The 26,103-nt window shown below is 49.5% G+C and overlaps 1 protein-coding gene across 1 annotated transcript in view; it reads right to left on the bottom strand.

The window, feature by feature from the left end:
- Positions 1-19,624, bottom strand: part of LOC149125518 (uncharacterized) — a 49,952-nt gene extending 30,328 nt beyond the window's left edge. Inside the window, exons 1-3 of the mRNA XM_089299384.1 lie at positions 19,165-19,624; positions 15,134-15,298; positions 8,769-10,222 (exon numbers count right to left, since the gene is read on the bottom strand). Of these exons, the coding sequence (XP_089155510.1) occupies positions 8,769-10,222; positions 15,134-15,274 (1,595 nt within the window). The 5' untranslated portion in view covers positions 15,275-15,298; positions 19,165-19,624. The remainder of the gene's footprint in view (positions 1-8,768; positions 10,223-15,133; positions 15,299-19,164) is intronic.
- Positions 19,625-26,103: the final 6,479 nt, after the last annotated feature.

Below are 26,103 nucleotides of genomic sequence, written 5' to 3'. Positions count from 1 at the left end.
TCTCTGCAGGCGGCCTTTGGCTCAGCCTCTGGCACTCTTCCCTGCCCCCACCCACATGGTTATCCAGCTCTACCTGCACTTTGCCATCAGCACTTCCTTCTCCCACCTCCTCTCCAGGCCGGCCCAGTTTTATATCGTAGATGAATTTCACATTAACTATTCCTAGTACATTAAGTTGTTTTATTATAGAAGACTCTTTATGCCAGTGTATTTCACAGGTGCTATGAATACACAAATAGAAGAAAGTTCCTGGGCCGGCGCCGCGGCTTAACGGGCTGATCCTCTGCCTAGTGGCGCCGGCACACCGGGTTCTAGTCCTGGTCGGGGCGCCGGATTCTGTCCCGGTTGCCCCTCTTCCAGGCCAGCTCTCTGCTGTGGCCCGGGAAGGCAGTGGAGGATGGCCCAAGTGCTTGGGCCCTGCACCCCATGGGAGACCAGGATAAGTACCTGGCTCCTGCCATCGGATCAGTGCGGTGCGCCAGCCGCAGCGTGCTGGCCGCGGCGGCCATTGGAGGGTGAACCAACGGCAAAGGAAGACCTTTCTCTCTGTCTCTCTCTCTCACTGTCCACTGTCCACTCTGTCTGTCAAAAAAAAAAAAAAAAAGACAAATACGTTCTTGGAGGTCTGGGTACAATACAATACCTGTTGTCGACAACATGACATTGTGCACGTCACAGTATATAAAAACATACATCTGGGCTGGCGCCATGGCTCACTTGGTTAATCCTCCACCTGTTTTTGGGTGGAGCAGGGACTCAAACCCTTGCTCTCCAATATGCAGGCCTCCCAAGCAGCGAGTTAGCTGCTGTGCCAGACACCATCCCAGTAGGAGGTCCCACATTTAAAGAACTGTTCTTGGCTACTATTTTGTCAGAGTTTTCACTTGAACTTATATATGGGATTGATTTGCAGTTTAGGGTTATGCTGCCTCTGGGGGAAAAAACTGTAAAAGCTAACTTTGGGGGGAAAAACCTTAAAGCTCTTTAAATCTTTGTATATCTTATGTGGCTAAAGTGTAGGAATGGGGGCTGGCATTGTGGAATAGCGGGTTAAGCCTCCATTTGTGACGCCGGCATCCCACGTGGGCACCAGTTCAACTCCTGGCAGCTTCACTTCTAATCTAGGTCCCTGCTAGTGTGCCTGAGAAAGCAGTGGAAGATGGCCCAAATGCTTGCACCTCTGCCACCCTTGTGGGAGACCTGGATGAAGCTCCTGGTTCCTGGCTCCTGGCTTTGGCCTGGCCCAGCACTGGCTGGCGTGGCCATCTAGAGAGTGAAGCAGCAGATGGAAGATCTCTCTCTCTCTGTTTCTCCCTCCATCTCTGACTTTCAGTGAAAAATACATCTGAGGGGTAATAAATATACAAAAAGCTGCACACATGAAATGTGTCCATCTTGCCCGGTTTGGACACACACCCACACGGACACCATCATCTCAAGCAGTGCGCTAAGCATACACACTACCTCCAAAAAATTCTTGCATTATTTTTTGGTCTCTTTTCAGTAAGAACATTTAACATGAGATGTATGCCTTTTTTTTTTTTTTGACAGGTAGAGTTACAGAGAGAGAGAGAGAGAGAGAGAGAGAGAGAAAGGTCTTCCTTCCGTTGGTTCACCCCCCAAATGGCCGCTACAGCCAGCGCTGCGCCGATCCGAAGCCAGGAGCCAGGAGCCAGGAGCCAGGAGCTTCCTCCTGCTCTCCCATGCGGGAGCAGGGCCCAAGCACTTGGACCATCCTCCACTGCCACAACTCCCAGGCCACAGCAGAGAGCTGGACTGGAAGAGGAGCAACTGGGACTAGAACCTGGCACCCATATGGGATGCCGGCGCCACAGGTAGAGGATTAACCAAGTGAGCCATGGCGCCAGCCCAGATGTATGTTTTTATATACTGTGACGTGCACAATGTCATGTTGTCTACAACAGGTATTGTATTGTACCCAGACCTCCAAGAACGTATTTGTCTTTTTTTTTTTTTTTGACAGGCAGAGTGGACAGTGAGAGAGAGAGACAGAGAGAAAGGTCTTCCTTTGCCGTTGGTTCACCCTCCAGTGGCCACCACGGCCGGCGTGCTGCGGCCGGCATACCGCGCTGATCCTATGGCAGGAGCCAGGTACTTCTCCTGGTCTCCCATGGGGTGCAGGGCCCAAGGACTTGGGCCATCCTCCACTGCACACCCAGGCCACAGCAGAGAGCTGGCCAGGAAGAGGGGCAACCGGCACAGAATCTGGCGCCCTGACCGGGGTTAGAACCCGGTGTGCTGGTGCCGCAAGGCGGAGGATTAGCCTAGTGAGCTGCGGCGCCGGCCATATTTGTCTTGTATAACAGAAACTTTATACCCACTGAAAACCGGTTTCTTGTTCCTCAGCATCCCCAGGCCCTGCAACGAACACTGCATTCTTTGCTTATAAGAGTTTGCCAGTTTCAGATGCCTTGTGGGAGTGACACCATGTGGTATTTGCTTTTCTCTGAGTGGCTTATTTCACTTTGCATAGTGTCTTCTAGCTTTATCCAAGTTGTCACAAATGGCAGGATCTCCTTCATTTTTAGGGCTAAATAATATTCTGCTTTTCTGCTTTTGTTAGGTCCATTATGTGTCTTACTTTTCTAACTTGTTGAATACTTAGTTGATTCCTTATTTTTTCTTGTTTAGTGAAAGTGTTGAAGATTAATTACATCTATAGATTTCAATGCTTAGTGACTTTTTGTTGTTATATTAAAAGTTTTGCTTTCCTTCCTATTATGAGTTAGAGAAAAGCTAATATTTTTGAGTATTTTTGATTATTTACCTATTATTAATTTCCAGTTTTATTGTAATATCATTAAATGTGATTGCATTTATGCTTTTTGAAATTTATTGCACTTTAACTGTAGGTTAACTTCAGTAGGTGAATATTATAAACATGAACGAATGGGTAAGAGAATATTTGTTGCCTGAGTGAAAAATAAACTCCAGGGGCTGGCATTGTCGTGAGACTGCTGCCTGCAATGCCGGTTTGAGCCCCAGCTGCTCCACTTCTGATACAGCTCCCTGTTGGTGGCCTGGGAAAGCAGTGGAGGATGGCCCAAGTCCTTGGGCCTCTGCACCCACATGGGAGACCTGGAAGAAGCATCTGAGTCCTGGCTTTGGCTTGGCGCAGCCCCAGCCATTGTGGCCATATGGGGCGTGAACCAGTAAATGGAAAATGTCTATCTCACTCTCTTTCTCTCTCTCTCTCTGTAACTCCTCAACTAAGTAAATAAATTTCACACACACACACACACACAGAAAAAAACCACTCCATTCTAGAGCTGGTGACTACGGTGTTGTACCTTAGCTTCAAATCTGGGAATAGAAGAAAACCAAGGATAAATTCTTGCTTGTTGATGATTTATTTTGAAAGTTTACCAGGTTTATGATTTGAATATGCAGGTCCTTCAGATGCACCTCAAGAGAGTTAGTTATGATTCATTGATATTAGAATCATAGGGTTGTTGGAGGATGCTGTATAACATTCAATTCTTTTCACTACAAGATTCCTAAACAACGTTGGAGGCCAGAAACCAAAAGCTGAAGAACTGTACTTATTAAAGATTAGAGCTAGATGTCTGAGGTTCCCAGAGAAAGAAACAAATCATAGAGAAAAGAATGCCTCAATCAACCTGTTTAGCCAGCTGGGCACCAGACTTTCTTGGAGCATTTGGAAGTGACTTCAGAATTCATCTTGCAAGGAGCCGATGTTGTTCAATGCATGATAGAGCTCATGCTGCTGGCCACCAACATCATCTTCCCATGCTTCTTCTGCATCTTGGTACAAATATTCTTCTTCTGGATCCCAGACTGGGAGGTGGTCAGGTCTTCCTCCGCTCCTGTGACTCGTAGACACCTCTGAACCTGTAGAGAGCTGATTTCTTGTATTGGTTCCTTCAGATGGACCCTGTAGGCAATAGCATACCCAGTTACCGTTCTGTCTGGAACAGAAGTACAGCTCACAGCTTATTGGTCCAATTTTTCTGGTGGATGCTGACTCCCAAGGATTTGAATCCCTCGGCTCAGCTTTCTCTTGCTTGGTCAAATGATTCTGCTCTTGTTCTACCCACAGTTGCTCTTCTGTTTCATGGTCTGGCTCTCTCAGAGACAGGCCTATTCCAGAGCTCCTCTCACTGTTGCCCCCATGGTAATCCTCCGCCTTTCTTAAAGGTTGCCTTTGCTCTCCAATCTCTTGTCTCAAATTGCTCCTTGGTCCTGGTCTCGCATCTCCTCCTTGGTGTCTTCCATAATTCCTAAATTCTGGGTTCAGGCCTCTCTCATGGTTGCTTCCATCATTCCTGGGGCCAAAGCTCACATCTCTCATCTGGCTTCTCTCGTCATCCCTTACTGCAGGGATCCAGTCTCTATGCTGTGGTCTTTCTTTTGGTTTTGGAGCTGGTCTCTGCTCTCTAAGTTGACTTCTCCCAGCATGCTTGGGTTCTTGTCTCACGTCTTTCATTTGGTGTCTCTTGAAGTCTCCCACTTGGTTTCTCTCATCATCCCCGGGTGAGGGGATCTTGTCTTCATGCTGGAATCCTTCGTGTTGTCTTAGAGCTGGTCTATAACCTGTAAGTTGACCTCTTCCATCATTGCTGGGCTCAGGGTTCAGGTCTCTCTCTTGTCTTCTCTCCTTATCCCTTGGTGTGGGGATCTGTTCTCTAAGTTGAGTTCTTCCTTGTTGTTGTAGAGCTGAGCTCTGCTCCCTACCTTGACTTCTGCCATCGTACCTGGGTTCCTGTCTCTGCTCCCTAGCTTGGCGGGCCTCATCATTTCTGGGTTTAGTGCTCAGATTCCCCACTGGACTTCTCTCATCCTCCCTTGTTACAAGAATCTGGTCTCTCTGTTGGAATCTTTCATATTGTCTTAGTGCTGGTCTCTGCTCCCTAACTGGGTGACTCCCATCACTCTTGGGTTCAGAGTCCTGGTCCCTCACTTGGCTCCTCCTGTCATTCCTTAATGCTGGGTTTTCATTTATCACTAGATATCTCTTATCTTCTGCTGGAGTTGGACTCTCTTCTTGGTGTCTCCCTTCATCTCTGGGTTCTGATTTGTGCTCCCTAATTTGGTGTCTCCAATCATTCTGGAGTTGTAGGCTCAGGTCTCTCACCAGACGTTTCCCATCATTCCTTGGTCCTGGGGATTGATCATAATCTTGGCATCTTTCATACCGTCTTGGATATGGTCTCTGCTCCCTCGTGTCATTTCTACCACCATTTCTTAACTCTGGGATTTTATCTCCCACTTGGTGTCTTTCATCTTCTGTGGAAGCTGTTCTCTGCTCCCTGACTTGGTGTTTCCTATTATCCCTGGGGGCTGGTCTTGCATCTCTCCCTTGGCACCTCTCGTCTTCTGTGGAAGCTGTTCTCTGCTCCCTAAGTGGGGGTCTCCCATCATCCCTGGGTGCTGGTCTTGCATCTCTGGCTTGGTCCCTCTCATCTTCTGTGGAAGCTGTTCTCTGTTCCCTAAGTGGGGGTCTCCCATCATCCCTGGGGGCTGGCCTTGCATCTCTCACTTGGTACCTCTCATCATCTATGGGTGCTGTTCTCTGCTCCCTAAGTGCGGGTCTCCAATCATCCTTGGGGGCTGGTCTTGCGTCTCTCACTTGGTACCTCTCATCTTCTGTGGAAGCTGTTCTCTGCTCCCTAAGTGCGGGTCTCCAATCATCCCTGGGGGCTAGTCTTGCATCTCTAGCTTGGTGCTTCTCATTTTCTGTAGAAGCTGTTCTCTTCTCCCTAAGTTGGTGTATCTCATCATTCCTCGGTGCTGGCCTTGCATCTCTCACTTGGTCCCGCTCATCTTCTGTGGAAGCTGTTCTCTGCTCCTTAAGTGGGGGTCTCTCATCATCCCTGGGTCCTGGCCTTGCATCTCTAGCTTGGTGCGTCTCATCTTCTGTGGAAGCTGTTCTCTGCTCCCTAAGTGGGGGTCTCTCATCATCCCTGGGGGCTGGCCTTGCATCTCTCACTTGGTACCTCTCATCATCTATGGGTGCTGTTCTCTGCTCCCTAAGTGGGAGTCTCCCATCATCCCTGGGTGCTGGCCTTGCATCTCTCACTTGGTACCTCTCATCATCTATGGGTGCTGTTCTCTGCTCCCTAAGTGGGGGTCTCCAATCATCCCTGGGGGCTGGTCTTGCGTCTCTCACTTGGTACCTCTCATCTTCTGTGGAAGCTGTTCTCTGCTCCCTAAGTGGGGGTCTCCCATCATCCCTGGGTCCTGGCCTTGCATCTCTAGCTTGGTGCGTCTCATCTTCTGTGGAAGCTGTTCTCTGCTCCCTAAGTGGGGGTCTCTCATCATCCCTGGGGGCTGGCCTTGCATCTCTCACTTGGTACCTCTCATCATCTATGGGTGCTGTTCTCTGCTCCCTAAGTGCGGGTCTCCCATCATCCCTGGGTGCTGGCCTTGCATCTCTCACTTGGTACCTCTCATCATCTATGGGTGCTGTTCTCTGCTCCCTAAGTGCGGGTCTCCAATCATCCCTGGGGGCTGGTCTTGCGTCTCTCACTTGGTACCTCTCATCTTCTGTGGAAGCTGTTCTCTGCTCCCTAAGTGGGGGTCTCCCATCATCCCTGGGTCCTGGCCTTGCATCTCTAGCTTGGTGCGTCTCATCTTCTGTGGAAGCTGTTCTCTGCTCCCTAAGTGGGGGTCTCTCATCATCCCTGGGGGCTGGCCTTGCATCTCTCACTTGGTACCTCTCATCATCTATGGGTGCTGTTCTCTGCTCCCTAAGTGGGGGTCTCTCATCATCCCTGGGGGCTGGCCTTGCATCTCTCACTTGGTACCTCTCATCATCTATGGGTGCTGTTCTCTGCTCCCTAAGTGGGGGTCTCCCATCATCCCTGGGGGCTGGCCTTGCATCTCTCACTTGGTACCTCTCATCATCTATGGGTGCTGTTCTCTGCTCCCTAAGTGCGGGTCTCCAATCATCCCTGGGGGCTGGTCTTGCGTCTCTCACTTGGTACCTCTCATCTTCTGTGGAAGCTGTTCTCTGCTCCCTAAGTGGGGGTCTCTCATCATCCCTGGGGGCTGGCCTTGCATCTCTCACTTGGTACCTCTCATCATCTATGGGTGCTGTTCTATGCTCCCTAAGTGGGGGTCTCCCATCATCCCTGGGGGCTGGCCTTGCATCTCTCACTTGGTACCTCTCATCATCTATGGGTGCTGTTCTCTGCTCCCTAAGTGCGGGTCTCCAATCATCCCTGGGGGCTGGTCTTGCGTCTCTCACTTGGTCCCTCTCATCTTCTGTGGAAGCTGTTCTCTGCTCCCTAAGTGGGGGTCTCCCATCATCCCTGGGGGCTGGCCTTGCATCTCTCACTTGGTACCTCTCATCATCTATGGGTGCTGTTCTCTGCTCCCTAAGTGGGGGTCTCCCATCATCCCTGGGGGCTGGCCTTGCATCTCTCACTTGGTACCTCTCATCATCTATGGGTGCTGTTCTCTGCTCCCTAAGTGGGGGTCTCCCATCATCCCTGGGGGCTGGCCTTGCATCTCTCACTTGGTACCTCTCATCATCTATGGGTGCTGTTCTCTGCTCCCTAAGTGCGGGTCTCCAATCATCCCTGGGGGCTGGTCTTGCGTCTCTCACTTGGTACCTCTCATCTTCTGTGGAAGCTGTTCTCTGCTCCCTAAGTGGGGGTCTCCCATCATCCCTGGGTCCTGGCCTTGCATCTCTAGCTTGGTGCGTCTCATCTTCTGTGGAAGCTGTTCTCTGCTCCCTAAGTGGGGGTCTCTCATCATCCCTGGGGGCTGGCCTTGCATCTCTCACTTGGTACCTCTCATCATCTATGGGTGCTGTTCTCTGCTCCCTAAGTGCGGGTCTCCCATCATCCCTGGGTGCTGGCCTTGCATCTCTCACTTGGTACCTCTCATCATCTATGGGTGCTGTTCTCTGCTCCCTAAGTGCGGGTCTCCAATCATCCCTGGGGGCTGGTCTTGCGTCTCTCACTTGGTACCTCTCATCTTCTGTGGAAGCTGTTCTCTGCTCCCTAAGTGGGGGTCTCCCATCATCCCTGGGTCCTGGCCTTGCATCTCTAGCTTGGTGCGTCTCATCTTCTGTGGAAGCTGTTCTCTGCTCCCTAAGTGGGGGTCTCTCATCATCCCTGGGGGCTGGCCTTGCATCTCTCACTTGGTACCTCTCATCATCTATGGGTGCTGTTCTCTGCTCCCTAAGTGGGGGTCTCTCATCATCCCTGGGGGCTGGCCTTGCATCTCTCACTTGGTACCTCTCATCATCTATGGGTGCTGTTCTCTGCTCCCTAAGTGGGGGTCTCCCATCATCCCTGGGGGCTGGCCTTGCATCTCTCACTTGGTACCTCTCATCATCTATGGGTGCTGTTCTCTGCTCCCTAAGTGGGGGTCTCCCATCATCCCTGGGGGCTGGCCTTGCATCTCTCACTTGGTACCTCTCATCATCTATGGGTGCTGTTCTCTGCTCCCTAAGTGCGGGTCTCCAATCATCCCTGGGGGCTGGTCTTGCGTCTCTCACTTGGTCCCTCTCATCTTCTGTGGAAGCTGTTCTCTGCTCCCTAAGTGGGGGTCTCCCATCATCCCTGGGGGCTGGCCTTGCATCTCTCACTTGGTACCTCTCATCATCTATGGGTGCTGTTCTCTGCTCCCTAAGTGGGGGTCTCCCATCATCCCTGGGGGCTGGCCTTGCATCTCTCACTTGGTACCTCTCATCATCTATGGGTGCTGTTCTCTGCTCCCTAAGTGGGGGTCTCCCATCATCCCTGGGGGCTGGCCTTGCATCTCTCACTTGGTACCTCTCATCATCTATGGGTGCTGTTCTCTGCTCCCTAAGTAGGGGTCTTCCATCATCCCTGGGTCCTGGCCTTGCATCTCTCACTTGGTACCTCTCATCATCTATGGGTGCTGTTCTCTGCTCCCTAAGTGCGGGTCTCCAATCATCCCTGGGGGCTGGTCCTGCATCTCTCACTTGGTGCTTTTCATCTTCTGTTGCAGCTGATCCCTGCTCCCTGACTTTGTGTCCTTCATCATTCCTGTGTTTTGGGCTGAGATCTCTCACTTGACATCTACCATCATCCCTTCGTCCTGGTATTTGGTCAGTATTTTGGCATCTTTCATAGTATCTTGCATTTGGTCTCTGCTCTCTCATGTCACTTCTCCCATTGTCCCCTGTCTCTGGGATTGTGTCCCTATCTTGATGCCTCTCATTCTCTGTGGCAGCTGTTCTCTGTTCCTCAACTTGGTGTTCCCCTTCATTACTGAGTTGTGGGCTCGGATCTCTCACTTCATGTCTTCCATCATCCATTGGTCCTGGGGTTTGGTCACTATCTTGCAGTCTTTCATATTGTCTGGGGACTGTGCTCTGCTCCCTAAATTGATATCTCTCATAATTTTTGTGCTCTGAGCTCGTGTCTCTCGCTTGGTGTTTCCCATAATTCCTTGGCTCTGGACTCAGGTCTCTCACTTGGCCTTTTTCGTCATTCTTTGTCACTGGGGTCTGAATTTTGACTTTGTATTTCCCATTTTCGTGTGGTATTGGGTTCTGATCACTAACTCCCAGTCTCTCATCCTCTCTTGAATAATCATGGTCTTCTAGCCTCTGGTCTCTCACTTGAAGACCTCCATAGTCACTTGGTTTCGGGATATGGTCTCTCATGTTGTATCTCTGAACGTCTTGAGATTCTGGGTTCCAGTCTCTTACTTGATGCCTTTCATTATGCCCTAGTGTTGGCATTTGCTCTTCTAGTTGGTGATTCTCAGAATCTTGGTAATTTAGGTTCTGGTTTCTCCCCTGGTAACTCCTATTATCCTCGAATATTTGGGTTTGGTCCCTCACCTGATGCCCTCCAATCTTTTGTGGCTCAGGGCTCTGGTCCCTGACTTGGAGCCTTCTAACATGCTGTGACTCTAAACTCTGGTCTCTTACTCCAAGACTTTCATCACGGAGTGTCCGGGTTTGGTCTCTCACTTCATATCTCTGAGTACCCTGAGACTCTTGGCTCTGGCCTCTCTCTTGGAATTTTTCTTTTTCTTGTTGCCCATCTTTTAACCCTGTTGCTTGCTGTCCTTGAATTTCAGATCTTCTCTCCTTTTCCTTTAATTCAGGACAGACAAGAGGTTTTATCCATGTGTAATAGGCTTTTGTTATTCCGAACATCAGCAAAATAAACTCTTTGAAATCAATTGCTTTGTCACTATCTTGATCCAGCTGTTGGAAGATTTTTTCTGCTGTCTCAGAATTATTTGCTATCTATGAGAAAACAAGATCAAGAAAAGAAGTCATTTATTAGTCATTTTTACCTTTTCTTATTTCTTCTGTGTTACCTAGGGTACATTCGATAGTTTTCTAGTTCTTTTTGTTAGTTATCTCATTGGGTGATATTTTAAAATTTCTTTATTTGTATTTATTTGGAAGGCAGAGACATGGACGGAGAGTAGGAGATTAGGGGTCAGCAGAGAGAGAGATCTCCCATCTGCTTGTTCACTCCCCAAATATTCTTTATCATTTTTTTTGTTAATTAATTAATTTGTTTTTTAAGGAATACAAATTTCATAAGTACAACTTTAGGAGTATAGTTATTCTTCCCACCATACCCGCCCTCACACTCACACTCTCAATCTCTCCCCTTCCCAGTCCCATTCTCCGTTAAGATTCCCCAAATATCCTTTTTTTTCTTTTTTAAATTTTTTTTATTTTTTGACAAGCAGAGTGGACAGTGAGAGAGAGAGAGACAGAGAGAAAGGTCTTCCTTTTGCCGTTGGTTCACCCTCCAATGGCCGCTGCGGCCGGTTCGCTGCGGCCGGTGCACCGCGCTGATCCAAAGGCAGAAGCCAGGTGCCTCTCCTGGTCTCCCACGTGGGTGCAGGGCCCAAGCACCTGGGCCATCCTCCACTGCACTCCCTGGCCACAGCAGAGAGCTGGCCTGGAAGAGGGGCAACCGGGACAGAATCCGGCGCCCCGACCGGGACTAGAACCTGGTGTGCCGGCACCGCTAGGTGGAGGATTAGCCTATTGAGCCGTGGCGCTGGGCCCAAATATCCTTTAATAACCATGACTGGACCAAAGCCCAGGAGCCAGGCACTCAGTCAAGGCCCCTCTCATGGTGGCAAGGATCCCAGTACTTGAACTGTTGTCTGGTGCATTTGCAGGTACATTGGCAAGAAGTTATATCAAAAGTGGAAGTTATAGAACAGGCATAGTCATGTAGTTAGTAAAGCCTCTGCCGGCAACGGTAGCATCCTGACTGCTGCACTTCCAATCCAGCTCCCTGCTAATGCTCCTGGGAAAGCAGTGGAAGATGGCTCAAGGGCTTGGGCCTCTGCACCTGTGTGGAAGACGCGGGTGAAGCTTCTGGATCCTGGCCTCGGTCTGACTCAGCCCTGGCCATTGTGGCCATCTGGGGAGTGAAACAGCAGATGGAAGTGCGCTCTCTCTCTCTCTCTTTCTCTCTTTGTAACTTTGACTTTCAGTGACTTTCAAATAAATAAATGTATCTTAAAAAAATTAGTGGAGAGGCCAGGACTCAAACCAGCACTCTGATGTGGGATGTGGTTGTCTCAAGCTTTGGCTTAATCCACTGCTCCACAATGCCTGCCCTTCAATAATTTCTGTTTTAAAATGTTTATTTCCTTCTTTATTTATGAGAGAGAGAGAGAGAGAGAGAGGTCTTCCATCCACTGGTTTGTTCACCACATGCCTGCAAAAGCCAAGGATTAGGCAAGGCTTAAGGCAAGAGACAGAAACCCTATCCACATGGGTGGCAGGGGCCCAAGCATTTGTGCTATTGTCTGCTGCTTCTCAGTTTGTGTATTAACAGGAAGCTGGATTAGGAGCAGAGCCAGACTTGGACCCAGGCACTCTGATATGGGACACAGGGGTCTCCACTGGCATCTTAACTGCTAGGCCAAATGTCCTCCCCTGTTAAGTATTTTATTAATCACTAACACCATTTTTTTTTTTTTTGACAGGCAGGGTGGACAGTGAGAGAGAGAGAGAGACAGAGAGAAAGGTCTTCCTTTACCGTTGGTTCACCCCCCAATGGCCGCTGCGGCTGGCGCACCGCGCTGATCTGATGGCAGGAGCCAGGTGCTTCCTCCTGGTCTCCCATGTGGGTGCAGGGGCCAAGGACTTGGGCCATGCTCCACTGCACTCCCGGGCCACAGCCGAGAGCTGGCCTGGAAGAGGGGCAACCAGGACAGAATCCGGCGCCCCGACCGGGACTAGAACCTGGTGTGCCGGCGCCGCTAGGTGGAGGATTAGCCTAGTGAGCTGTGGCACCGGCCACTAACACCAATTTTCCTTCCCCAGCTCTCATTGATAACTGTGTTTCATGTTTCAAAAATAAAATACACTTGGATTTGACTCCTGGCTCCATTATCAATTCCAGCTTCCTGCTAATGTGCCCCCCGGGAGGCAGCAGGTAATAGCTCAAGGAGGAAGCTGATAGTTGGGTCACTGCTACCCTTGTGGAGACCTGGATTTGGCTTCAGCCTGGCCCAGCCCCGACTGTTGCAGGCATTTGAGTAGTAAACCATGAATGGAAAGTCTCTGTTTTCCAAATAAATAAAATTAATTAAAAATTCAGAAAACAAACAAATGATGCTGCTACAACAAGGAATGCTAGAGGAGATTCTTAAGAGTATAAGAAATGATAGTAAGATGCAAATGCAGAATTATAGCAAGAAATGAATAACTCTTAAATTTATGGTCAATTGATTTTCCATGAGAGTACCAAGAAAATTTAATGGGATAGGTTTTTTTTTTTTTTTCAATGAATGCTCTTGAGACAACTGGATATTCACATGCAAGAGAGTGAAGCTGGCCTCTTACATTACCCCACATACAAAAATTAACTCAAAATGGATCATTGGTCTGAAGGTATAAAACTCTTAGACGCAAACTTAGGGGGCTGGTGTTGTGGTGCAGCAGGTTAAGATGCAGATATGATGTTAGCATCCCATATGGACACCTATTCAAGTTCCAGCTGCTCCACTTCCTATCCAGCTCCCTGCTAATGCTCCTGAGAAAGCAGCAGAGGATGGCTCAAGTGTCTGGACTCCTGTCACCCACATGGGAGACACAGACGGAGTTCCAGGCTCCTGGCTTCAGCCTGGTCCAGCCCTGGCTGTTATGGCCATCAGATGGAAGATTTTTCTTTCTTTCTCTCTCTCTTTCTAATTCTGTCTTTCAAATAAATAAATAAATAATTAAAAAATAAAATAAAATACAAGTCACCAAATCAGAAATCCAGCAAAGGAACAAACATTCTGGATATGTAGTCTCTTTTCTGAGGCAATAAAAGTTCTTGTTTCTATCAAAGGCAAAATCTATTCATGCTCTGGAGTTCATTACCCTCCCTCCCTTCCTTCCTTCCTTCCTCCTTCTCCTTCTCTTTTCATAAGACTTATTTATTTATTTGAAAGGGAGGGAGGGAGGGAGGGAGGGAGAGAGAGAGAGAGAGAGAGAGAGAGAGAGAGAGAGAGAGAGATTGAGATCTTCCATCCTCTGGTTAATTCCCCAAATGGCTTCAATGTTTGGAACTGGGCCAGGCTGAAGCCTAGAACTCCATCCAGGTGTCCCACATGGGTGGCAGGGGCCCAAGCACTTGGGCCATCTTCCACTGCTTTCCTAGGTGCATTAGTAGGGAGCTGGATCAGAAGTAGAGCAGCTGGGACTCGAACCAGCGCCCATATGGGATGCCAGCCCTACAGGTAGAGACTTAACCTTCTACACCCCGGTGCCGGCCCCTATCCATTTATTTTCTTCATTTCTTGGGCCCCAAACAAAGGAGCCATACCCTTTTGCCTGTACTATTGCAGTATCCTATGAATTGACCTCTCTGCCTCTTTACAATTTATCCCCCACTCACATGCCAAATGAAATTAAAAAATATAAATTAGATTTTGCTATTCCTCTGTTCAGAAATCTGTAATAGCTTCCTGTTACATTTAGGGAAAATATCCAAATTCCTTACCTTGGTCTACAGAGATAGCATGACTCAGTGTCTGCCTGGTGTTCCTCCTTCCACTCCTGCCAGTCTTTCTGTCCAGCTAGTTCCCCGGACACATGAAATTATTTCCTGACTTGAGACTTTAGTCATACTTTTCTTTTTTCTGGAACACTCTTCTTCTTACTTTGAACCCAGTCAAGTTCTACACATTGAAGTCTCTTCTTCAATGTCACTTCCTCAAAGAACCTTCTCTTACTTCCATACAGAACATAACAGTTACTTACTTATTGTGCATACATTTTTCTGAAGGCAGCACTATTTCTGTTTTATTTATTAACATTTCCCAGGGTCTAGAAATATACCTGGCACATATGGATGCTTAGTAAATATTAATCAAATGAATGAATACATGAATATGTGCCAGTTGGTAGAGACACAGAGGAAAACATAATAGCTATGATTGCTGCCTCTGCAGGTGAGTGAACACTATAAGTGCCACAGGGGTGAAATGGGAGCCTGCTAAGACAGAAGCCCAGACAAGATCACTTTGGCTGAAGTTAGGTAGTAGATTGTGGGTAGTGGTGACGTGGAGGGGCACAACTAGGGGTGGGGAGACCTATTAGGAGACTCTTGTAATCGTTCAGGTCAGAGATGCTGGTGGCCTGGACCATTGCAGGGAATCTGGTTAGGAGGACGGTGGCTGGGTCTGAGTGATATTTACTTAGAAGTCAGAATCAGCAAGGCTTGGTGATTGAATATGATCAGTTACATTCGATGTAACAGGTGAAAGAGATGGAGGCATCAAGACTGGTGCCTAAGTTCCTGGTTTGGATAGACAAACAGGCAGAGCTGTTCTATTCGTAGAGATATGGATATATCTGGGGGCAGTTTTGCACAAATTGAGTTGGAGGTGCTTTGTGTGCCATCTATTGGAGAGGCTCAGTGTGTCTGCAGCTCAGGAGAGAGATCCGGCTGATGAGGAGACCCTGAAAGTCTCAGCACGCAGAGTGCTTGTAGCAGTCAGGACAGTCACCAGGGCAAGTGCACGGAGTGAGGAGGGAATGCCAGAGAATATCAAGCTTTAAATGAGGGTCAGACCAAGAGAAACCTGAAGTAACATCTAGAGAGGTAGGAGGAAAGCCAGGAGAGGCTGGTGTCATGGGAACCAAGAAGACAATGGGCGGGGAGAGTGAGCGAGCACCTGTCCTTACCTCCATGGCCAATCCAAACTCATGCTTTAGAAGCTTCTTGAGCTCTGCCTTGTCCAGCCTCTGACAGTCTCCATTGCTTCTTGCGTGCTTGTGGAAAACATCAAAGATGCAGACGGTGCTCCTCAGAAGACATGGAGGCATCTTGTTTCACTGGCTGGAGTGCACCTGGAATGCAACAAACACCCGACTTGTTTCAACTTCCAGAGTTGCTATCTTCTTCCTCCAGGAAGGCAGGTTACCGTGTAAAGATTTGACCTATCTGTAATGCCGATGTCTAGTTGGCATTTGTGAAATGTTTTTAAAGATCTATTTATTTGAAAGGCAGAGTTATAGAGAGAGATGGGGAGAGACAGAGAGATCCTCTATCCACTGGTCCATTTCCCAAATGGCCACAGCAGCTGGAGCCAGGTGGATTTGAAGCCAGGAGCCAGGAGCCTCCTCCTGGTCCTTGACATGGGTGCAGGGGCTGAAACACCTGGGCCATCTTCTGCCACTTTCCTGGGTGCAACAGCAGGGAACTGGAGCAGAAGCAGAGCAGACCAGACTCAAATCACCTCCCATATGGGATGCCAGCATTGCAGACAGTGTCCTTACCCGCTACGCCACAATGCCAGGCCTGTCATTTGTGAAACTTGATACTTAGTTGGTTAGTTCCAGTGGCTTTTTATTGAGATAAATGAACAAAACCCCAGATTTTGCCAGCCATCTTTTCTGGCCCTTATAACCTCAGTAGACTCTATACATACAGCATATCACATCCCAACAAAACCAGAGGCCGGCTGAAACATTTGCCAATTAACACAAAGCCAATTGTCCCTTTCCCCAGATGTGTTCACAGTTTTGAGTTCCCACTGCTCACTTCTTAGTGCAAGTGGTTCCTTGTGGCTAGGGGCACTAGAATTTTCTCCCATTTTTACCAAAAAAAAAAAAAAATCCAATTTCACAGTAGGGAAATGGCTTTGCTTTCTCCAGGCACCCCGCTCCACAATCACTAGTTAAAATACAGCAGTCTGAATCTTAGAAACCCAGCCCTAGCCCCTCCCTTGGAAACTTGCTGTTTTTAGATCACTGTTGGTCTCCAATGGCAGTGCTCTTGCTGTACTCCCTGCTTAGGAGAGGGCACAAACTACACAGACCCCCTTGGCTCTGTATGCCCGCAGAGCACAGAGACTACGTGGAATAAGGACAATGTGGCCTCTCTTTCCGCATCTGCAGTGTGCCCTGTGGATCGTGCTCATGGGAGGGTCTCAGGAGGTGTTCTGCACTGGACAACCGGGCCCAGGAAGTAAAGACCAGGTCTAGAGAATAATTTGCATTAAATTACCATTTTCTTTGTATTTACCCAGGTTATGATACCTGCCACAGTGCCTGTTCATTGCTTGCTTCTCATCTGACTGCTTTAGAGATTACTCTGTGAGGGCCAGCACCATGCCCCTGGTTTTTTATATTTACCTTAGTGCCTGGAATTTAGTAGAATTTCAATAAAGCCTTGGTGAACGGAATCCTGAGCCAATGAGTGACACCTTGTTGAGGGGAACATCAGTTTAGGTCTGTGGTTCCAAACTGTGCTGTGCTTTAGAGTCACCAGGAGGAGCTCTGGAGAAACACAGACTCCAGACCCAGCTCCAGGGACTGTGGTGTGACCCAAGATTCTGCATTTAAAAATGCTGGTCTGAAGCAGCCTGAAGAACCACTGGCGGGGCTGGCGCTGTGGTGTAGCAGGTAAGGCTGCCGCCTGCAGTGCCGGCATCCCATATGAGCGCTGGTTCAAGTCCTGGCTGCTCCACAAGGTCCTGGTTCATGGCTTCGGATGGGCACAGTTCCAGCCTTTGCTCCCATCTGGGAGAGTGAACTAGTGGATGAAAGACCTCTCTTGGGGGCCAGCGCTCTGGTGCAGAGGGTTAAAGCCTGCGGCGCCAGCACACCAGGTTCTAGTCCCTGTTGGGGCACTGGATTCTGTCCCGGTTGCTCTTCTTGCAGTCCGACTCTCTGGCATAGCAGCCAACGGAAGGAAGACCTTTCTCACTGTCTAACTCTGCCTGTCAAAAAAAAAAAAAAAAAAAAAAGCCCTGGCCTGAAGCACTGGCATCCCATATGGGAGCTGATTCTATTCTCTCTCTCTCTCTCTCTTTTTTTTTTTTTTTTTTTTTGACAGGCAGAGTGGATAGTGAGAGAGAGAGACAGAGAGAAAGGTCTTCCTTTTGCCGTTGGTTCACCCTCCAATGGCCGCCGCAGCCAGTGCGCTGCAGCCGGTGCACCGTGCTGATCTGAAGGCAGGAGCCAGGTGCTTCTCCTGGTCTCCCATGGGGTGCAGGGCCCAAGCACTTGGGCCATCCTCCACTGTCTTCCCGGGCCACAGCCGAGAGCTGGCCTGGAAGAAGGGCAACCGGGACAGAATCCGGCACCCCGACTGGGACTAGAACCCGGTGTGCCGGCGCCGCTAGGTGGAGGATTAGCCTATTGAGCCGCGGCGCCGGCTGCTGATTCTATTCTAATTCAGCTCTCTGCTATTGGCCTGGGAAGGCAGTAGGATGGCCCAAGTCCTTGGGCCCCTGCACCCACTTGGGTAGACGGAGGAAGCTCCTGGCTCTTGGCTTCAGATCGGTGCAGCTCTGGGCATTGTGGTCATCTAGGGAGTGAAGACCTCTCTCTCTGTCTCTACCTCTCTCTCTAACTCTGTCTTTCAAATAAATAAAACATAAATCTTAAAAAAAAATGAAAAAAGACCTCTCTCTCCTTCTCTCTGTGTAACTCTGCCTTTCAAATAAAAAAAAAAATAAAAAAAAAAACTGGCCCCTGACCTCTGAGATAGTTTGCAGCTAGCACAATAATAATGAATTAACTGACAAAGTGTTTGTAAATGGTTTCCTTACCCTGGTCTACAGAGATAGCACGACTCAGTCTGCCTGGCTCTCCTCCTTCCGTTCCTGCCAGTCTTCCTGTCCAGCCACACTGACCTCTTTACAGTTCCCTGGACACACATGAAATTATTTCATGGAGTTGGTGCTGTGGCATAGCAGGTAAAGCCACTGCCTGCAGTGCCAGCATCCATATGGGCACCGGTTCAAGTCCCGGCTGCTCCACTTCTGATCCAGCTCTCTGCTATGGTCTGGGAAAGCAGTAGAAGATGGCCCAAGCCCTTGGAAGCCTTTGGAGACCTGGAAAAAGCTCCTGGCTCCTGCCTTTGGATCAGCGCAGCTCCGGCCGTTGCAGCCATCTGGGCAATGAACCAGTGGATGGAAGACCTCTCTCTCTCTGCCTCCCTTCTGTGTAACTCTGACTTTCAAATAAATCTTAAAAAAAAAAAAAAATGGCCAGTGCCACGGTGTGCCCTGGCGATGGGAGATGAAGAAGTTAGTTCCAGCCAGCGCCGTGGCTCAATAGGCTAATCCTCCACCTTGCGGCGCCGGCACACCAGGTTCTAGTCCTGGTCAGGGCACCAGATTCTGTCCCGGTTGCCCCTCTTCCAGGCCAGCTCTCTGCTATGGCCCGGGAGTGCAGTGGAGGATGGCCCAAGTGCTTGGGCCCTGCACCCCATGGGAGACCAGGAAAAGCACCTGGCTCCTGGCTTCGGATCAGCGCGGTGTGCCGGCCGCAGTGCGCCGGCCGCAGCGGCCATTGGAGGGTGAACCAATGGCACAAGGAAGACCTTTCTCTCTGTCTTTCTCTCACACTGTCCATTCTGCCTGTCCAAAAAAAAAAAAAAAAAAAAAAAAAAAAAAAAAAAAAGTTAGGAGCTCAAAGCCTCGAGGAGGAGAGACAGAGTTTGCGGTAGCTGGGGACTAGGAAGGGATGGTTCTTCAGAGGCCACCTTTCTTGAAGACCAGAGAGGGGTATTTTGAAAATGTTAGTATTTAGATAAAGTCTAGGACTTTTCTCCTCAAATTCCAATAAGAATTCATCAGTTTTAGGAGTGTTAGAATTATCCAGAAGGTCAAACATACATCTGCACAGACAAATCATCCATTGACGAACACCAAGAAAGAGAAACTTTTAGAAAAACAGAAATAGAATTCTTCTGAAAGACTTACCGAGGTGGCCGAGAGATGTGGAGGAGCAAGGCCTGACAGCTGGTGAGTACTGGGCTTGAGGAGCCTGGAGCTTATATAGGGGTTTTAATTGCACCCTTTAAGCAGACCCATTTGCAGACAACACCCTGTTGTATAATGGACTGATTCACTGCCAATCAAACCCATTGCACCTGTTTCTTCCCTAGTGGGCTGTTAAACTCAGCATTCCTTTGAGCACCATTCCTATTTTGCATTTGTCCTGGGTCCACAGCTTGGCCCCAGAGGGACAGCAGCATCCCACACCCGCTCTGAGACCACGGCACCACCAAGCGTGCTGGCAGGGTGTCGAAGGGCTCTCAGCTCAACTGTGTGACCCAGGAATGACCTCACCTCCCAGGTGCGAAGTAAGTTGATTCTGAATCTGAGCCACTTTCGTCCCAAGCCCGATCTCGTTCACCGTCTGTCCTAGCACCTGTTATGTGGAGGTGTTGAGGCTGCAGCGCCCGGGTGCTTTAGATGCTCGCTGTCGTGCGATGATGAGCACCACATGGTCTGTCTTCACTGCCCTCGGGTTGTGCCCCAGGCCCTCGGTTCTGTGTTTCTCGGACACTTCCCTGGGTCCCTCTGCTGTCAAAGAGGTTGGCGATTGCTCCAGCTCTGTTTACTGCACGGTCGTTCACAAGATGATGGAACTTCTGTGGTAAACGGAAGTAGAGAAGTCTCCAACATCCACACTCCAACATCCACATCTCGTGGATGAGGCAAATGGGTAAGAACCAGGAAATCAGTTAAGGTGAACACAGGTGAGTTGAGTTGGTTTCTGAACCCCCCCCCCCCCCCCCCCGCAGTGTTCTCTTCTGCAAGTCATACTGAGCTTGTGAAGAGCTCCAGGAGCAGACACTTGCTTCTGTTCTCCACAGGGGACCCTGGGGTCAGAAGGCTGCTGTTTCCTGAAAGAACACACGCCTGGACTCTCTTTATTTGAGCGAGCGAGAGAGAGAGAGAGAGGATGTTCCCATCTGCTGGCTCATTCTCCAAGTGCCTTCAATGGCCGGGGCTGAGCCAGGGCTAAAGGTGGGAGCCAGGAACTCAACCCAGGTCTCCCATGTGGGTGACAGGTGCCCAATTACTTAAGGCATCACCACTGCCTCCCAGCGTCTGCATGGGTAGGGGCTGGAATCAGGTGCTGGAATCAGGAATCAAACCCAGGTACTCTGATGTGGGACATGGGTGTCTCCATCACTAGGCTTAAGTTCTGTTGCCTAAATCTTTTTACCTTTAATTTGATTTATTTGAGTCTCCTGTGTGACTCCCAAAATTGTGTGTAACGAAAATATTTGAGCCTTTCCCTGATGTCTGCAATAAAAGCCTGAAGTGTCGATTGTGTGCCCTGGGCATTTTATTTTCTCTATATTATTTATTCAAAACAAAAGCATCGACTTAAAGAAGGTACTCCAGACATCTGAGGAAACAATGTTTCCTTATTTTTGAATTTGTGCAGGAAACTATTTCACACCGGTACTGGGAGGGCCCCAGGCATGGACGGGAAGGTTTTCTGGCTGCTGCAGAAGGAGAGGAGACCTGTCCCCACCCTGCGGTGGCCCTGGGTGTCTAAAGGGCAGGGCCTGCTGAATGGGCTCCCTGTGGTCATGAGTTGCTGTACTGGGGGTGATTAATCACAGGCATGCAAAGAATTATAATTCTTGCTTTCAGAAAATCTCTTTTGAGAGGACTTGTCTTTGGGTGACTGTCTTCCCCACCTTCTTGGTAAATAAGTCAGTGCTGGGCAGCTGCCCTGCCTCCTCTGGGTTACGCACCAGGTCACAGAGCTGCCCTGGTTGACGCCACAGCCTCCCTGCTCTTGTGAGCACGGCTCTCCTCCCCCCAAACTCTCTCCTCTCCTGATCGCCTCGGTCTGTTCTCTTTCCTGTCTTCCTTTTATCTTCCCCTCCATTGGGCATTTCCATCTCTTTTTCATTGTCCCTTTCTCCTGCTGCCTTTTTTCCCCCTCTGTCTCTTTTACCTTTCCACTTCCACCCCATTCATTCTGAAATCTCCATTTACTTTGGTGTTCTCTCTCATTTGCATGACTAAAAATGTATTATATTCTATCAGAGAAAATAAAATCCAAGTACCTTGGAAAAGGACACATTTAGTTCTCGTGGGAGAAGGGAGTGGGACGTTGCTGAATGCCCACTCTGCTCTCCCCGGGGGCTGGGGAGCTGCCACTGTCCCACGTGGGAGACTGCAGCAACCCGGGCCTCCTGTCTGCTTTGTCCACTGTACCACCCTCACTCTCTTGATGCAGAGCGCATTTCCTGACCCAGGTCCCTGGCCAAACGGTGTAAGGTCAATTCTGCAGCCACCTTCTGAGGACATAGCCTTCGCCCCTCAGCTTCCAGGGCCTTCTGGGAGAAGCTCCATGGAGAGTGTTTGTTCATGATCTTGGTTGTTACAGGTGAGAGGAGACTGCAGGGTTAATTTGCAGGTGTCCGGTCCAGTCTGGTCCTCCCAGGGGAGAAGCTCAGCGTTTGGGGCGGTCATTCCTGGGACCCATTCTGGCTCTGCCTGCTGTGCGCCGTGGGTGCCTCAGGAAGTCTCTGAGCCTCCTTTCTCAGCCTAGGTGGTCCTGGCCTTGTTGGAAGGACCCTGTGCAGCTCAAGGGAACAGGTGCATGGGATGTTTGAAGCTCCTCTCCAGAAAAGCGCTGTGCAAACCGCTGCTTATGCTTCTCACGGCCCAGCATGACCCAGTGCGAAGTACCTGTTGCATCTGAGTGAGACGCCTCTAAACACACTCAGGCCAGAAGCTACAGAACTGGGGGCCCCACCCCCACCCCTGCCCAACATGTCCACACTCAGAAGGGGCTGTAGCTGAATGAATGGGGGCATGTGGTGCTCCTGCTCAGCTCACTCAACGTTTTCTTGCCCAGAGAACACCTGTGTCTCGCATTTACCTGGAAGAAGGTAAAGAACCCCAGAGCCACACACCCGTGACCTCTGATTGACTTTCCTTATGCATCAGAACCTATTTCTTAAACCATGATTGTTGAGGATTTTAAATAAGACCGAAACCAGCATGGGATACATTTTCTTCTTCATGATTCAGACATAATGATGTAATTAGAGATCTCAGAATCATTTTTGTTTTCACACAAATAAGGCAGATTGCTGACCCAGAAAAATTAAGCCCTGACAGATACAGTCTAAGACTTCTTTCACTGGGACTGCCATAGAACCCCATCTGTTCATCAGATTCTATTTTCTCTAATGCTTCCCTCTTTCACTGAAAGGCTGTCTGATACGGGGTCCATTCTGCACCGGTGCTGGAGTTGCTGCTCCTGCCCAGATGCTTCCTGAGAAGCAACTTAGTGTCTTTCTGGGAGACGTCATCCCAGCCCCTCCTCATCGGGCAGCCTTCTCTCCTGTTTGCTCACATAGAACGAATTGATCTGGTGCTACAGGTGCTCCGGGCACTGCACCTCTCTCCCTTCCACGGCTCTCCCCTGCCTCAGCACCTTCCTTTATTGTGCTCCCTTTGGCCCGGACAAGCCTCTTCTCCCTGCAGCCTGCATTTGTGTCTTGGTTGGATCCCCACTACCTCTGACCTCATCTTCTTCCACTGCTGCTCATTCTGCTCCTGCAATGCCACCCTCCTTGTCGTCACTTGAACATCCCAGGCCTGCCCACCCCAGGGCACTGGCATGTGCTGTTCCCTCTGCTGGGATGCTCTTGCCCTTGTAGCCACTGCCCGGTTCCCTTTCTCACTCCCTGCAGGTCTCTGCTCGGTGTCACTTGTCCTCCCTCTCTTCAAGAGCAAGGCTCTCAGCTTCCCCTGACTGCTTCTCTCTTACATTCACTCTGTTTTTTACTCTCTAACATTTTCCGCATCCGGCATACTGTACAGTCATTTGTTTATCTGTATATTTTATATTTCCCCCTACTAGAATGTAGCTCCATCTGAGGGCAGGGACTGGTCTGTTTTGTTCATTGCTTTATTCTCAATACCTAGGTACCAGATAGGAAGCACACAGGAAATCTCTGTTGAACCAACAAGTCCATGACTCTACCCACCATAATCTTGCCTTTTTTTTTTTTTTTTAGCAGTTTCTGCGCTGGCTGTCAGAGCCATACCCAGCTGGACCTGTTCTGAGGCAGCTGGCAGGAGCTGAACAGCAAGGCCTTATTCAAACCTCCATCACTTGACTGCGTATTTTCCACTTGTCTCACTACAAGTCTCTCTTCAGTTATATCACCAGCTATTTGGAGGTAGAGATCAAATTTTATTCTTCTTAACTACTTAACACTTGAAATGGTGCTGGGTTTCATTAGTGATCCTTTGTTCGCGGAGGCATACCCTGCTGTGTTCAGGAAAAGGATTAAAAGTTGTTGATGGTGTGGTCACTCACTGCCTATTGACTGACTGCTCAGTGACAGCAGCTCCTGCTGGGGTCAGACAGGACCCTAAGCACAGAGAGCAAGCGCCTGCTGGGAGCTGCATTTGGGTTTCTGTGAACTCAGGCCTCTGCTATCAGGAGTGGAAGTCTCTGGTGCCCAAACATCCTTGGCTATTCCCTCCTCCATCCTAATGGAGAAACAGATTCTTCTGCTAACGAGTGGTTGTAAAATTGGAAACATGTATCACTATTTAGAAACCAAAGTACACACATGTCTTTATCCAATATTTATAAAGCAATCTTTGAGAGATGTGATTGTTTACTTCTTAATCTATTTATAGCTTCTTCAGATAGATTTTTTAAAAAGATTTATTTATTTTATTTATTTGAAAGGCAGAATTACAGATAGAGAGGGAGAGACGGAGAGGGAAATCTTCCATCTGGTGGTTCACTTTTTTTTTTTTTTGACAGGCAGAGTGGATAGTGAGAGAGAGAGACAGAGAGAAAGGTCTTCCTTTTGCCGTTGGTTCACCCTCCAATGGCCGCCGCGGCTGGCGCGCTGCGGCCGGCGCACCGCACTGATCCGATGGCAGGAGCCAGGTACTTATCCTGGTCTCCCATGGGGTGCAGGGCCCAAGAACTGGGCCATCCTCCCCTGCACTCTCGGGCCACAGCAGAAAGCTGGCCTAGAAGAGGGGCAACCGGGACAGAATCCGGCGCCCCGAGCAGGGCTAGAACCTGGTGTGCCGGCGCCGCAAGGCGGATGATTAGCCTAGTGAGCTGCGGCGCCGGCCCTGGTGGTTCACTTTCCAAATGGCTGCAACGGCCAGGGCTGGGCCAGGCTGAAGCCAGGTGCCAGGAGCTTCTTCCAGGTCTCCCATGCAGGTGCAGGGGCCTAAGCACCTGGGCCATCTTTCACTGCTTTCCCAGGCTATTTAGCAGGGAACTGGATTGGAAATGGATACCCATATGGGTTGCAGACGCTGCAGGCTGAGGTTTTACCGGCTATGCCATAGCTCTGGCACCTTTCAGATAGATTTGAAACTGCTTGCCGTAACGTGGTGCAGTAAAAACTAAAGTATCAAGTCAGAATGAGGAAAAAGGAGGATTGAAACTCAGCAGCTCTGAGAGTCAGCGTGGTTGCTGCCATTCTACTTCAGTCTCGGCTTAGCACCTTCTGGCAACAGCTTCCCAAAGCAGCAGTTTGGGATCTCATGATCCAAAGGCAAGAGAAGCGTCATCTTATTTCTATGGGGAGAGAGTGCTTGCCAGTGCAGTGGGAAATCTCGCAGGTCTGTTTCTTGTTGGTTTGACAAAGTTTGAAGATGTCAAAGGGAGTTGTTATTCAATGAGTATAAAGACACTGGGGATGTGATTTTATTAGGTAACCCAGAGAAGACAATTCTGAAGCATAGTTGAATGTGATCGCACTCTGTGGCTTTCCCAAAGTGTAGCCTGAGCTAGGAGTAGAATTTGGGTCATTTGAGGAGCAAGCAGGTGTATGTTGCGTACATAATTTTCCCTAAACGCAGTTCCTCCAGCAGGGGAGTGGAGGCTGTGACGTTTGGTGAGGGCAGGCTGAGGAGCGGGTGGATCTCTATACTCTAACACCAGCAGAGCTAGTGTCCCGGAAGATGATGGGGGTCACAGAGTCCTCTCACCTGGATGAGAGACTGCTGCGTCTCCGCTGAGTGATGTTTCTTCCCATCAGTGGATCCCTTGACTTACTGCACTCTGAGTAATCAGGGTGACAGTGACTGACAGCACGGTGCCCTTTCATGTGGATCAGCAGGGGAAGTGGACCAGGACTTAGCTTTAATTACGAGATGATGTGGTCGGCTTTGGGAAACGGGTCTCCACCTGCCTTCTTGGAAGGCTTTGATCACTGGCAGCTTCCACAGGTCTGCCAAAATCTGGACAGCATCCAGGTGGAGTCACTGACTCAGCGAGGCCCCGGGGACGCTGTGCCGGAAGGAAGTGGTGCGTTTGTGAAGCCCTCCTCCTCTTCTTCGGGGATTACTCCTATTCTTCTGGTCTTTGGTTTGCTGCCGCCCTCCTCGTGGTCAGATAACAAGGTAAAAAGCTGATGTGTCTTCTGCCCAGCATCTGAGATCTGGGAGCAGCTGGGGCTGGGGTCTCAGGAGACCTGCGGACTAGCCCTGGCCCACCCCTCAGGGCTGAGGCAACAGTGGGCCGGTCTCTTCCCTTGTGTGTGGTCTCACCCAGCCCTCCTGCTGGCTGTGAGCTGGCTGACCTCCTGGTCTGCAGTCGGGAATCCCGAGAAGGGGGTTTGTGACCTGTGCTCGGGATCAGCTGGTGAACTTCTTGAGATTTTGTGCATTTTTGAACATGTACAGAATGAAGCCCAGAGAGGTTAAGGAACTTGCCCAAGAACACAGTGTAAGTTACCAGCTGACCAAGGCTGGACTTTAACCTGAACCCTGTCTCTCCCCTGAGCCTGTGCTCTTCACCACTCCATTCTGCCTTTATTCTTCACACCTCGAGATACTTGTCTTCTGACATTTTGAGGAAGAATTGTGAAATTTTGCTCATCGTTGACATAA

The sequence above is a fragment of the Oryctolagus cuniculus genome, chromosome 7 (genome assembly GCF_051225735.1).
Source record: "Oryctolagus cuniculus isolate XC-2025 breed Fujian yellow rabbit chromosome 7, ASM5122573v1, whole genome shotgun sequence".
NCBI classification, from domain to species: domain Eukaryota; kingdom Metazoa; phylum Chordata; class Mammalia; order Lagomorpha; family Leporidae; genus Oryctolagus; species Oryctolagus cuniculus.
Note: the sequence above shows the minus strand (reverse complement) of the source record. Positions and strands in the feature narration are given on the sequence as shown.